Here is a 13,232-nt window from a genome sequence, read left to right as displayed (position 1 = left end):
ATGGGTTCAAACAATTAGCCGCATTCAACAATATAAAAATGAATGCATGTATTTTTTTCTGGCAAATCATGAGCCAAATGAAATGGTTTTTTTTGCATTCATTGTATTGCGAATCAAGTTTTAGGTATCAGTAGAAGAGAATTGATTTTAAGAAGTACTTTCATTTTATTCTATTTTAACTTAAAATTCAATTCACAGTTTTTCTAATTTATGTCACATTCTTTAAGGTTTTAATTTGAGTCACTTGACTCTTGTACATGGTGGCAAAATAAACACATATGGCTCTAATTATTAATTATAAACGGTGAATTGAACAAACACATTGGTTAAAAATGAAATTTTCTCTATAAAGCAGTGCAAAACTGTCTTTCATCATTATTATCCACACTGTGCTATACTATGATTTTCTATCATATTACTCACTCATTCATTTTCTACCGCTTATCTGAACTACCTCGGGTCACGGGGAGCCTGTGCCTATCTCAGGCATCATCGGGCATCAAGGCAGGATACACCCTGGACGGAGTGCCAACCCATCGCAGGGCACACACACTCTCATTCACTCACACACTCACACACTACGGACAATTTTCCGGAGATGACAATCAACCATGCATGTCTTTGGACCGGGGGAGGAAACCGGAGTACCCAGAGGAAACCCCCGAGGCACAGGGAGAACATGCAAACTCCACACACACAAGGCGGAGGCGGGAATCAAACCCCCAACCCTGGAGGTGTGAGGCAAACGTGCTAACCACTGAGCCACCGTGCCCCCCTCTATCATATTATATTAACCAAAATGTTTTGAGTTAGGATTAGTAAAATGTACTGTATAATGCACCATGTAGCCCAAATCATACAATTCCTTATTCAACCATAGCAAGTACACTATATATCCATGGACACCTGTGACCATCACATCCATATGTGCTAACAGTTGCCTCAAATTCGTATGGTGTAGTATTACATTTTTCACACAACATTGTTTGATAGCATAATTATAAAGAGATCTAGAGGTGAAGGTGGTTATATTTAAAAAGATGTGGCCACAAGTTAAGTTTCTTGACACTTATTTTATGGACAATATTATGGAATATATTTATCTGAAAAATTAATTGAATTCGATTTTGTGGTCACATACATCTAAGCATAGAGATGATCAATAATATTATACTTAACTTCAATTTTAAAGTCATAAATTCATACTGGGGACACTGCCATTGCATAGACGGCTGTGGCCTGCATCACGATTACTGAACTCACCATAGCCATTTTATGTCGGTTTCCACAAAATTATTAACTGGAGACCATATTAATTATTAACTTAATCATGACTTTGTTATCTTATGTAACATGGTGGCTATTTTTTAAATAAGACACGAGGCCAAAATATAATAATGTCACCTCAGACTCTGTACAATTACCTACAGTATTTAGGATGTAATATTTGAACTAGTCATGAATTTTAGATAGAAATGGTTATTGTGTTAAACATTATAATTAAATAAAAACAAATCTTTATTATTAGTGTGTACTAATTATTTAATCATCACATAATCATAACTAAACCTGCACAAATGCTGTTATTCTGCTACATTTACCATTGCATGAACTAGATCCAGTTGTGGGAATGCTAATAGCATAATAATGTACATGTGGACTTGGGAAATATATAAATGATGTAACTTGTTTTTCATATCATGAATGAGTCTCTCTTGAACAAATTCATAATATTTTTTTGTCATTTTCTGGCAATAGTGATCCAGTAAAACATTATACTCATTAGATACTGTGTCAACTATGTTATTTCTTTTCTTGCTTATTGCTTGCTCACAGCCTAGCTTCTGCCCTCCACTAAACAAATATAACAAGAGTAGAATAAGATTCTGTGTGAAGGAAGCGCTCTCCTATCCTCCTCGGCACTGTAGAAATAGGATTACAACGCAGTCAAACAAGCCTTTCACATTTGAAAATCTACTTCCGACCTACTCTCTCAAAATAGGGCTTGGGGACAGAGACAAATGCATAAAGAAGCAGCATGCCTGTCAAATCACTGCCTTGTTTGAGGCAGTGTGGTAAACGTTCGATGGTGGATTTCATGGAGCTCAAGCCCTGAGGGCTGAGAGTGACGAAAAGTGTCACCTGCCCCAGTTAAACTCAATACATCACCTCATTCAGGACTTCCACTTCCAGTACACAGAACCAATTTTTGTCTATGCCTCACTCTGAGAGAGTGATATATCCATACCCTATTGCATAGAGACTAACAGGTTGGACGATGGAGTCTCAGAGGCTAAGAAGCACTTTTATAATATCTTAAACATGGCTGCATTGTGCATCCCAGCATGCTTTAATAGTCACTCAATGCAGGCAGGATTGAAATCAAAAGCACTTTGAGTTTAGCACCTTGTTTGCCATTTTAAATGTGAACACCAGGTCATTCTGGTCCAGTAGCTTGCAGGAGTAGGCAATGTTGACGGCTGTCTCAAGTTTGTCCCCGGTCAGCACCCATACTTTCATTCCAGCCTCTCTCAAAGCCTGGATGGTTTCTGGAACGTTTTCTTGAAGGCGGTCCTCAATTCCAGTGGCCCCTGTTTGCAAATGTATTTTACATACTTACATAAGTGCATAATTGTGAATGTCTTTTATGCATTGACTTTGGTTTGGTTAAATCCATATCCATAATCATATGGATCAATGGAAAAATGTCAACCCTCATGCAACCCTCAACCCATTTCTTTTACCATTATATATTTTTTTAAATTGGCCAAAAGCATTGATTCATTTTTTTAATTATTTTTTATTTTTCAATTTACCCAGCAGTGTGAGGTTGTTTTCCATGTATGCTGCAGTGTCCATGAGTAGGTCCTCTTTCTTCTCTATAGCTGACTTAGCTTCTTGTCTCATAAATAACCACTTCTTATAGTCCTCTTCAGTTATAACCTTCAACAGTAAAAAGTGAAAGATTGGATGACGGTTGAAGATTTTGTCTAAAAAAACATTTAATATCCAATTTTTTTGACATTTCGACATCAAGATATGATGTTCAAGACACAAAAAGGATGAGAACCTCTGGAATAAGGAGCTACAGTGTGTAAAAAGCAAACAGGTGAAAATACAATGTACATGGATTGTAATCTATATTTTGTCAGCAGTGAGTTAGCCTGCTGGTTTTACACTGTGACTAACCATGTATCCGTGACCCCTTAAATGAAATAATGGAGTACTTTACCTTTTTTGCGAAACACAAGGTCCGTAAACCATCCCTGGCGTACATGTCAAGGTCGTTCTGTGTTTTATGAACCATATTTGTCCTCTCACTTTTCATGTGTACTTTTTCTAGGGGAATTAATGCATGGAAGTATTGTGTTGTTATGGGTTATTTGTACCATATAATGATCTAAGATGGCTAGTAGAACCTGCCTTTGGGTTTTACCTTTGAAGCTAGCGTCTAGTCGATCCATGATGCTAGAGTCTGCACCTTTTGTATACATTACAATATTTTTGGTTTCAGGATGGCGCACTATTATGGACATCCTTCTCCGGTTGGAGTCAAAGGCCAAAACATCCAGCACGTCAAACCTCAGCAGTGTTCCTTGAGGCAGCTGGACAGTTACATGATGAGGTGTTCGTTCCTTTAAGGTGAAGCCGTAAGCCTTGGCTGCATGCACCAGAGCTGCTTCATCTGGACTCTGAGCCTCATAGCACACATCATCTATCACACATAGACTGCTTCCTGCCTGGTCCCACCCCCAACCGGTCTTGCCTTCATTAAGGTTCTCAGTAGAAGCATAAAAACTGGGAACCTCGAGGACAGGAGATCCCATATTGTCCATGGGAAAAGGTTCTGAGCAAGGCCTTCTCTTTCTAAACATCAGCTTCCCAAGAGATGCTACTCGATTCAACAAACCCTTCATGCACTCTTGTGAACTGGAGTGAGAAGTGCTACGTTTCACTTTTGCCTGAAAGACAAAAATTGTGGTTACATTCTGATATTCTGAAATGACTTGTCGAGAATGAATATAAAATAAAAACTATTTTATATTCATTGGTGATTTGTTCAGAGACATAATATTGATCCACACAATCAAAATAATGCATAGCCACAATTTATTAATGTATAGGAATGAAACATTCATGAGAGATTATGACTTAGTAAGGCATGGAAAAGGATAATTAAAGCAAAGTAACAAGATAATTAAGTCATGTTATATATCCGAATAAGAAATTAAGACCAATCATATTTTAATAGGACATGATCATTGTATCTATAGTAATCAACAAGTACATTGGGGAAAAGAAAATGCTGTCTGTTATCTAGTTTATGTTTATGAGTTTACATGCATTAAAATGCAGATTAGTTTCCCACTAGGTTAGAATATATATAATATAACACTATGTTTAAATTGAACTACAATTCTAATTAACCAATAATAAACCATTTATGTCTCAGTTCTATAATTTGCCATGACTAATATAACTAAATTATTAAAATACATATTCATTACGATAAGTTGAATCAATTGTTCTTTATATGGAAAGTTCACTGTAACAATTCCCAAAATTATACAAGAACAATTAAGTCTTCAATTAAGAATACAACCTAAATTTTAATGCTGATAAATTCCTAAGTTGCAATAGGGTTTCAATATGACTTCAAATTAAATAACAATAGAGAGAAAATTGCACCATTACAGCAGCTTTTTCCCTTCGATTTGTAAATTGCTTCCACAGCTTAATAATATCAATCCTTCACAAGATAAAATAGTGACCACAACTTAATTATCCCAGTCTCTTATGTTACTAAATAGTGATCACATCTTAATGATCTGTCTCCTTTGCAAGATAAAATAGTGACATTAACTTCGTTATCTTCATCGTTATCTTCATCTTCAATTTCTCTTGTGGTACCTCGGATTCAACTTACTACTATGGGTGCCAGATCTTTTAGTTATGTTGCCCCCCGCCTATGGAACTCTCTCTTTGTTCGCAATAGCGAGTGCTTGTTGACTTTTAAAACGCGTCTTAAGACTTATCTTTTTATACAGGCTTTCTTATAACATGTTTTATTGAGACTTAAATGCACTTTATATGTATTTGCTGTTTGTTTATGTGTTTTGTCTTATGCAGTGACCTGTATATTGGGTGACCTTGGTGTTCTGAAAAGCGCCATGAAATAAAATGCATTATTATTATTATTATTATTATTATTATTATTATTATTATTATTATTATTATTATTATTATTATTATTATTATCTTGTTTTCTCACATTAATATATGGTGACCACAAATGAACGATCTCATTCCCTTGTGTTACTAAATAGTGGTACCAGCTTAATTATCAAATTTTCTCACGTTACTAAATAGTGACCATAACTTAATTACCTCATTTTCACATATTCATAAATATATTCCTTCACACATTCCTACATATTCCTATTCCTAAATCCACAGCTTAACTATCTGCTTTACTCTCGTTATTAAATAGTTACCACAGATTAAAAAATCATGTCCTCATGCAATTAAATAGTGACCATGGTCTAAGGAAATCTTTCTCATACACAAATAAGTCACACTTTTCATTAAGTAAAGACATCACCAGTGGGGCTCTGTAAATTTTCAAATACGATATCAGTTGTCACTGTCAATTATATCTTCTCAGCCTGTCCCAGGCCAATTCCATCTTACAATCTTATTGTTGTTTGGTTTGTCTATAGACTTACACTTTAATGTCTGTTTCTAGAGCTCAATTGACAAAAAAAGCCTGAAATTCGCATACCATAAGACTGGGATTGCAAATAGGGAATGACCTCTGGTCTAAGGAGAAAGTTCTAATAGCATACAACCAGAACAGATCTATTGTTGCTTGTATGCACTTAAATAGCCTCATTTTTCACAGCAGCACTGAGTTGTTTCAAAGTAGGTAGAATAGGATTAGTCATACAGGCCATAATAATATCTGGGGGGTATCAGGGTTGCAAACACATATACTCTGCTTCCAGGAGGAGTCACTATGCATGGTGCACTATTACTGCTATTATTTTGACATCAAGGCTGTTTTTGTGCTGTGACTCAGTTCAAGAGAGCATAGTGCTGTCCTTTGCAATAGAGGCAAGGTTAACATGACCATTTCTCTTACCCTTTGTCTCTGTACAGGTTTTGTTGAAACCAATACAGTGTTGCAGATGGCTAAAGCCAGGAAGAACTCCAGGTACTGTGCATTTTTTCTCTCACACTCAGCGTCTTCTACTAGCTGGAGCAATGTCTGGTCTGGAACCACCTCAGTTTCCTGTTTAACCAAACAACAAGCCAAAGTCCTTAGTGGTGAGCCATGGCACAACACACACACACATGCTGACATCACGCACCCAACGCATTGTGTCATTTGCATCCCCATGGTGAATATCGTAAAATGGAATGAGAGGAAGGTGTACTGTGATTGGGAAGCTGTGGAAAAGAGTGGTGGGCTATGGGAAAGCAGTAGGCCATGTTTAATGCACCTCAGCAGGCCCATATGTCAACGCACAGACATCAAGAGCAGTGGAGCCAGCATTCCTCTGTTTTCTTTCTCACACCAAGCTGGCCGGCCATCTGCGTGCTGGATCTGTCCACTTACAGGGACGAGACACTGACGGTCTGTTCGCTCCTATTTGATGGCATCTCACCTCATCTAATCTGCACCTGCCACTAACTCTCATATAACCACAGCTCATGGCAGATCCTCTCCCCAGGCTATCCCTACTAAATCTGCTAAAAAAAAAATAGTGTTATTGATTCAGTACCCTGCCATGCTTCACTGGGGAAAGATCTGACCACCAAGCAGACAGGTTTATAGCTTTGCTGTCTAGGCTATTCAAAAATGTATCTTGTCACCTGTGGGGGAGTCTTCAAGCTGTCAATTTTTATTTGGCTAGATTTTTTTCTAAACATAAATATTTCTTTTGAACACTGTAAGTCTTGACAGCAGTTTTATTCAAAATGAATATAATAAAAAACCCACAATGTGCAATAGTTGTGATTATGGTCTTTAATACACCTTCCTGTTACAGGAGTTAATACTAGGAGTTAATGAAATATTGAATACTTTCATTTTAGTTATCTGGGAAGTTAAATTTAATATCAAAAACTCATTTAAGTTACATAATTGGATCTAAAAGTCATAGCTTAAATTTCTATGTAAACACACTCATGCTGCAATCCCAACAACCACCATCTTTGGAGAAACACTAATTAGACAAAATTGTAATGCATCCACTACCACACTTTGTTGTCATTTCTGTTGCTAAGTCATTGCAAGTAGCTACTTAAATAGCTATGCTGAATTTGGTTACCAGGGTGTGTATCTTACAGGAACATATGGATAGACCTAGAAATAGGTGTCAGACACCCAGATTTTCTTAATTAACACTAATTAGACTATTCTAAAAGACAGTTATGGCAGAAATATTTTATAAAAGTATTGGCAAATAATAACATTGCGAGATTAGCAATGTAGTGTTGCCCTTTTAAACACACTGGACATCTCTGTGCCATAAAATACATTTATAGTCAGAAATAACATTTGACTCAACACATTTACTCACTGTTACCTTCAGCTGTACTTTGTATTTGACCTGGTTGCTATCAGGTTGTTCTTCAAGACAAGCAAATAAATCACAGTCCTCAGTTAATTCAAATAAAATTTTCTTTTATGCTACATTTTGTAGGATTTGTTTAGTATTGTCTTTTTCTTTTTCTTCATTTTAGACATAAGCTGTAACTTGTGCTAGCATTCTTTATGGCTAGCCATTACTTTATTATGATTTAAAAAGCAGACACATTTCAGTTAGCGCCAGACACCTGGATACACAGCTTGAAAACTAGACTGTCCTAGTTGCATGCCAACCCTACAGCCCTGTTCCTGTAACTAATTTCTCCTGGACAGTGTGGTACAACATGGTTTGATATTCCACATTTTGTTGTTATATCTGTTGCTAAGTGATTGTAACTAAGGGCTTATGGGGAATTTGGATACCAAGGAAACAGGGAGCTAGAAACTGCCTTTCTAAAATTCAATCATGTGAGAAATCTTCAGTAGTATTTTATATTAACATTTGTAAGATGTACAACATGATGCCAGAACCTAGAGAAAAATGCTACTTTTTTCTAGCATAAATACAGGGAAATAGTGGTACGTGATCATGATATTGATTGTTCTGAATTCAAGTAAGCGTACCACACGCATATTACTGTAACTGCTTGGAAAGGTCAATCCAATGCAAACTCAGACCTGCCAGAAGATCTCACCAGTGGGCTGCTAAAAGCAAATCTTCCAGGGGTTCCTGCTAAGAGCCTTGGCCTGTATAATCCACTCCTGGCAGAAGTGTTGAAGTTCCCTCTGACTCCCACTGGGACTTCCTGGACTGCCTCCAGAGAAAATAGAGCAGGTTGCCTGTTCTGTTGGTAAATAACCTCTTCATCTTGATCTGTCTCGCCTGCGAGAAAGGCCAATCGTGTTGCTGCACAAAAACCAACAAGAACTGCGTTATCAGCCAGAGCAGGTGGTTACAGCGTTAACTGATATTTTGCTCTATTTTGGGAACACACTTCAGAACAATTAGAATTAAACTAAACTCACCGTTATCCTCATGGGGGAATTCAGTTCCCATTATAGTGCAGCGGCGGAACACCATTTTATTCTCAGTCAGAGTCCCTGTCTTGTCTGAGAAGACATACTGAATCTGCCCTAGGTCCTCTGTGATATTAAGAGCACGACACTGGACCCGAGAACTCTTCTCCTCATCATACAGGTCTAAGTCTTGAGTGATGAAGTAAACCTGGCCGATCTTGACCAGCTCAATGGAAAGGTAGAGTGAAATTGGGATCATCACCTGGACAGGGAGGTAAATATTATAATCTGCTTCGTGACTGCTTATCCCAGTGATGCTGAAACATTTGGAGGATGTTGTACATTGTGAGGGCAAATAAGTATAAATAGATATCATTGTGTAGAAAAAATTGTTTTGATTGATAGCATGCCAAGCATTTTTTTGATCATTGAGAGTTTACTGGTGCTGTAGTGCTAGCTGTCTGGAGTGAAAAACGACAGCCTGGAGAGCTTATCACTTTTACACAGTGAAACTATTTAAAACAATATCTACTTTTTTTTCCTGAAGCAGTTATTTTGTTTGTCACTGTTAACTCAAATGGGTTCAGGCCATTAGTTCCCATGTATCATTTGAATGAGGCATTTAAAAGTTAAACAGTCAGCTGTGTGTGTCATATAACTAATTTCCAAAACATATCAAATGCATTATTACATCCTATACCTGCAGTAGAATAATCATGGTAAGGAACATGTACATCCCTGCTTGCAATGGTTGGATAATTCTCCCATCACTTTCAGGGATAAAGTAGATTGGAATACTAGGGAAAGTCTTCAACCAATAGATATGACCTATTAGAACAAACGAGAAAATTAGGAATTAAGAGATATCAATTTATTGCCTTTTTGAGAGACTTTCATGTGTGAATATATTCTGAGAAGATTCTGCACAAGGTCGTAACAGCTCTTTCTATCTACATCTGCTGTGGGATCATCTGTCATGCTGCGAAAACTCAGGAAAGATTGAAATATAACATCGACTGTGTCTTCCCCAGTGTATCAACACAGCAGCACTTTGTAATGTCTGGATTAAGTGATTTTTTTCCATTCCAGTCAGCACTCTAAGCATGCAAGTGATCTATATGTACAGCATGTTGCAGAGGACCTCCTCCTTCCTACTTACCAGTGGCTCCTATGAGACACATGCAGAAGAGCAGAAGCACGCAGAATAACACATCCTTGTTCATCTTTCTCTCCAGCTTGCTACGTTTGTACCTCGGCTTGTCATTGTTTAGCATGGACTTGGATTCATGGCCTGCAGTGGGAAAAAATAAGTAAACAAAAAGAAAGAAAGAAAGAAAGAAAGAAAGAAAGAAAGAAAGAAAGAAGGGAATATATTATATGTATATCAGTGCAGTAACCATATGTACGCTGTATAATGTGCATAATGTACCAAAAAAAAAAATAGATAGGGCATTTACATGAGAAATACACATGTAGTACTAAATACCATATATATATATATATAAATATATATATATATATATATATATATATATATATATATATATATATATATATATATATATATATATGCTAATGATGCTAATGTTTAAAAAAAACATTACTTACTAGCTACTTTATTTTATTTTTAAAGTATTAAAATATTTTATTTAGCCTTATTTGTGTTGGCTGCTTCCTTTCTGTTAATGCCAATCACTTTTTATCATGGTTTCTGTGCATGTTTTATGAGTATTAGCAAATGAGCCAACACCCGTATGCATCCATGTATCCCAATTATTGATTTGTCATGTGTTGATAACAGGATGCATGATCCAGCATTCGAGTGTAAAGAAATAGTACTGTACCTGCATACACCACTATCCCTGAGGCATGATCCGTATTTCTGACAGTGCATCCACGTAGTAATAAGCTCTCAATGTCAAAGCCTGTCTTCTCCTTGTTTTTTTGTCTGTGAGTGTAAACACACATATATGGACATTGGATAACATTGTAATTCACTGCAACAGTAAAAGAATGAAGAATAAAGAAAGCTGACACAGACATGCCCATCTTTGATATGCAAAAAGGGTATATACCAGGGCTTCTCATACTTTATAGAGACCATTTTATTTAAAAAAAATCAGAAGCTAGAAGTGAGAGAGTGAAAAGATCACCATCTAGTAGCTGAAAGCTGTTTTCCATGCAAAATGCTACATCAGCCAACCTGTAATAGATGTAGGTTCAATAATATGTAAAGCATGCTGCTTTGCATGGCAGTGATACAGGCTGCATGCAGAGAATGCAAAATACTAGGAGTAGTTCAACCTGAGATCATCTTCTGTCAGAGTAAATGCACAATTTGGACATTGGATAACATTGTAATTCACAGCAACAGTAACAGATTAACTGATACAGACCGACCCTGACATTGCTGCTTTATATATGCAAAGAGGATTTATACTGTGGTTTCTCAAACTTTTTGGAGACATGGACCCTTTTAACTATAAAAAAGGGATTTTAAGAAAATTAGAAGCTTGAAGTGAGAGAATTAAGTAGCTCTAGAGAGTTAATTAGATTTGGTAGCTTCTAGCTGTTTCTCATGCAAAATGCTACATCAGCTAACCTATAATAGATGTAGGTTCAATAATATGTAAAGCATGCTGCTTTGTACACCAGAGATACATGTTGTATGTAGATAATGCAAACTACGAGGAGGAGTTCAACCTGAGAACTTCTTTTATAAGCATAATCCAACTATTATATTAGGCTTATTATTTAATTATTGTTTACATAATATCTCCCTATTTATTGAAGCTTTATAGCTTCTTTCATTCTTTTCCAATGACACAAACGTACATACAAGAGGAAGAACTTTCTTAATGGAGCCCTGACCTCAGCCCGATTAGAATACATTTATAATGAATAATGAATTGGAACATTAATAAGAATCAAAGGTCTGCTGGAAAGGCTTCCCTGAAGAGGTGAAGGAGGTTATTATAACAGCAAAGAGGGTATAAATCTGAAAGTGGATGCTCTAGAAGCACATATGGCTATTATGTGTCCAAATTCTTTTGGTCATACAGAAAATATACAACATGGTGGTCATATACAGCGCCTGTTGGCTATTTAGCAACCAAGGATGTTTAATGTTAATATAGTTGTCGCTGTCTACAGCTCTTGAAACATTAATGCTAAGAAACACCTGCTGCTGTGTAAAATGATTAAGACTAACTATTATACAGTCATGTCCAGTTTTAAGGACCACAACAACAACAATAAATTCAATCAGATTCTAGCCCTCAGTTTGTGAAATAGTATACAAAGAGCTGACTGTGATTCAAACTGACAGGAAAACTGCCACACAGGGCCAAATCATCAATGAACATCATTACAATTCATTTCTGAGTGCTTACATAAGCAAATGTTTTGATGATGTACTGATAACCAAAGCCATCAGATAATGAAGAAATCCAGGCTTTGTGAGTAAACAATAATGTCTGTGCACAGTAGAAAGCACAATATACTACCTGCAGTACAACTGTCAAATCTGCTCTCTATCCCACCAACAAACTCCTTAAAACTTTAAATGTTATATATACCATACATACGTTCAATTTGACACAAATGAACTCTGAAACAGTTAATTCTACACTCTAGATATTTTGCCTTGCAAAAAGGGCTGATGTATTAAAGTACTAAATGAACAAAGGAACATCTAGCTCTTGTCTTCAACTATTCAAATTTATAGAGCTTAAAACAGTGGACACTCTCACAAAGCGACTGTACAGACATATACAAATTATAGATATGAATGTCAAATTTATAAATATATCTATAATGCTAAACAGAGGTACAAGGGAAAAACTGTCTGAGATGACTTGAGAAGAAACCACATGAGAAACCAGACTCAAAAGTGAACCCAGGGTATTTAGACATTACAGTCTACAAGGACAGGAGTAGCACCAGCCTTGGTTTTCGTGATGCTTCCGCAAAACAATGTCACTATTTACCAGTCGTCTGGTAAATGCTGTAAATCTTTTTTTTTTTTACCTATATGTAATTCAATGCCATTACCTGTATTTGATTAGTGCTCTAAATATCCATACATGTACCAGAACTGTTAGTGACGTGTCATACAGCTAAGTATGGTGACCTATACTCAGAATTCGTTCTCTGCATTTAACCCATCCAAAGTGCACACACACAGCAGTGAACACACACACACACACACACACACTGTGACCACACACCCGGAGCAGTGGGCAGCCATTTATGCTTAGGGGTTTGGTGCCTTGCTCAAGGGCACCTCAGTCATGATATTGCCGGACCGAGACTCAAACCCACAACGATAGGGTTATGAGTCAAACTCTCTAACCATTAGGCCACGACTTCCCCCTTAGTTTCATAGCTCCTTGACATAAATTCCGTACTGGAGGAATTAATCTTATTATTCCTCAGCTAAATGTGGTATAAGGCTAGCATCGGTCTAACATTCTGAGTAAGCCTTCATAACCTGTGGATGGGGTGGAGTTAGTGCTGAATAGACCACACCCAGCAGGATATAAAAGGTGGTCTGTCAGGATAACTTTGTATTGTTTTACATTGACAAGTGGACCCCAAAAGTCCTCATAACACATATAAT

General features: G+C 36.8%; 1 protein-coding gene across 1 annotated transcript in view; it reads right to left on the bottom strand.

The window, feature by feature from the left end:
• The window catches only part of atp10b (ATPase phospholipid transporting 10B), a 37,395-nt gene that overhangs the window by 7,352 nt on the left and 16,811 nt on the right, over positions 1-13,232 (bottom strand). The window contains exons 4-13 of the mRNA XM_060887465.1: positions 10,456-10,559; positions 9,771-9,902; positions 9,312-9,439; positions 8,621-8,873; positions 8,290-8,501; positions 6,143-6,292; positions 3,437-3,962; positions 3,233-3,339; positions 2,817-2,943; positions 2,407-2,591 (exon numbers count right to left, since the gene is read on the bottom strand). Of these exons, the coding sequence (XP_060743448.1) occupies positions 2,407-2,591; positions 2,817-2,943; positions 3,233-3,339; positions 3,437-3,962; positions 6,143-6,292; positions 8,290-8,501; positions 8,621-8,873; positions 9,312-9,439; positions 9,771-9,902; positions 10,456-10,559 (1,924 nt within the window). The remainder of the gene's footprint in view (positions 1-2,406; positions 2,592-2,816; positions 2,944-3,232; positions 3,340-3,436; positions 3,963-6,142; positions 6,293-8,289; positions 8,502-8,620; positions 8,874-9,311; positions 9,440-9,770; positions 9,903-10,455; positions 10,560-13,232) is intronic.

Source organism: Tachysurus vachellii, chromosome 14 (genome assembly GCF_030014155.1).
Source record: "Tachysurus vachellii isolate PV-2020 chromosome 14, HZAU_Pvac_v1, whole genome shotgun sequence".
NCBI classification, from domain to species: domain Eukaryota; kingdom Metazoa; phylum Chordata; class Actinopteri; order Siluriformes; family Bagridae; genus Tachysurus; species Tachysurus vachellii.
The sequence above is the reverse complement of the archived record's forward strand: the minus strand, read 5'-3'. Positions and strand labels throughout refer to the sequence as shown.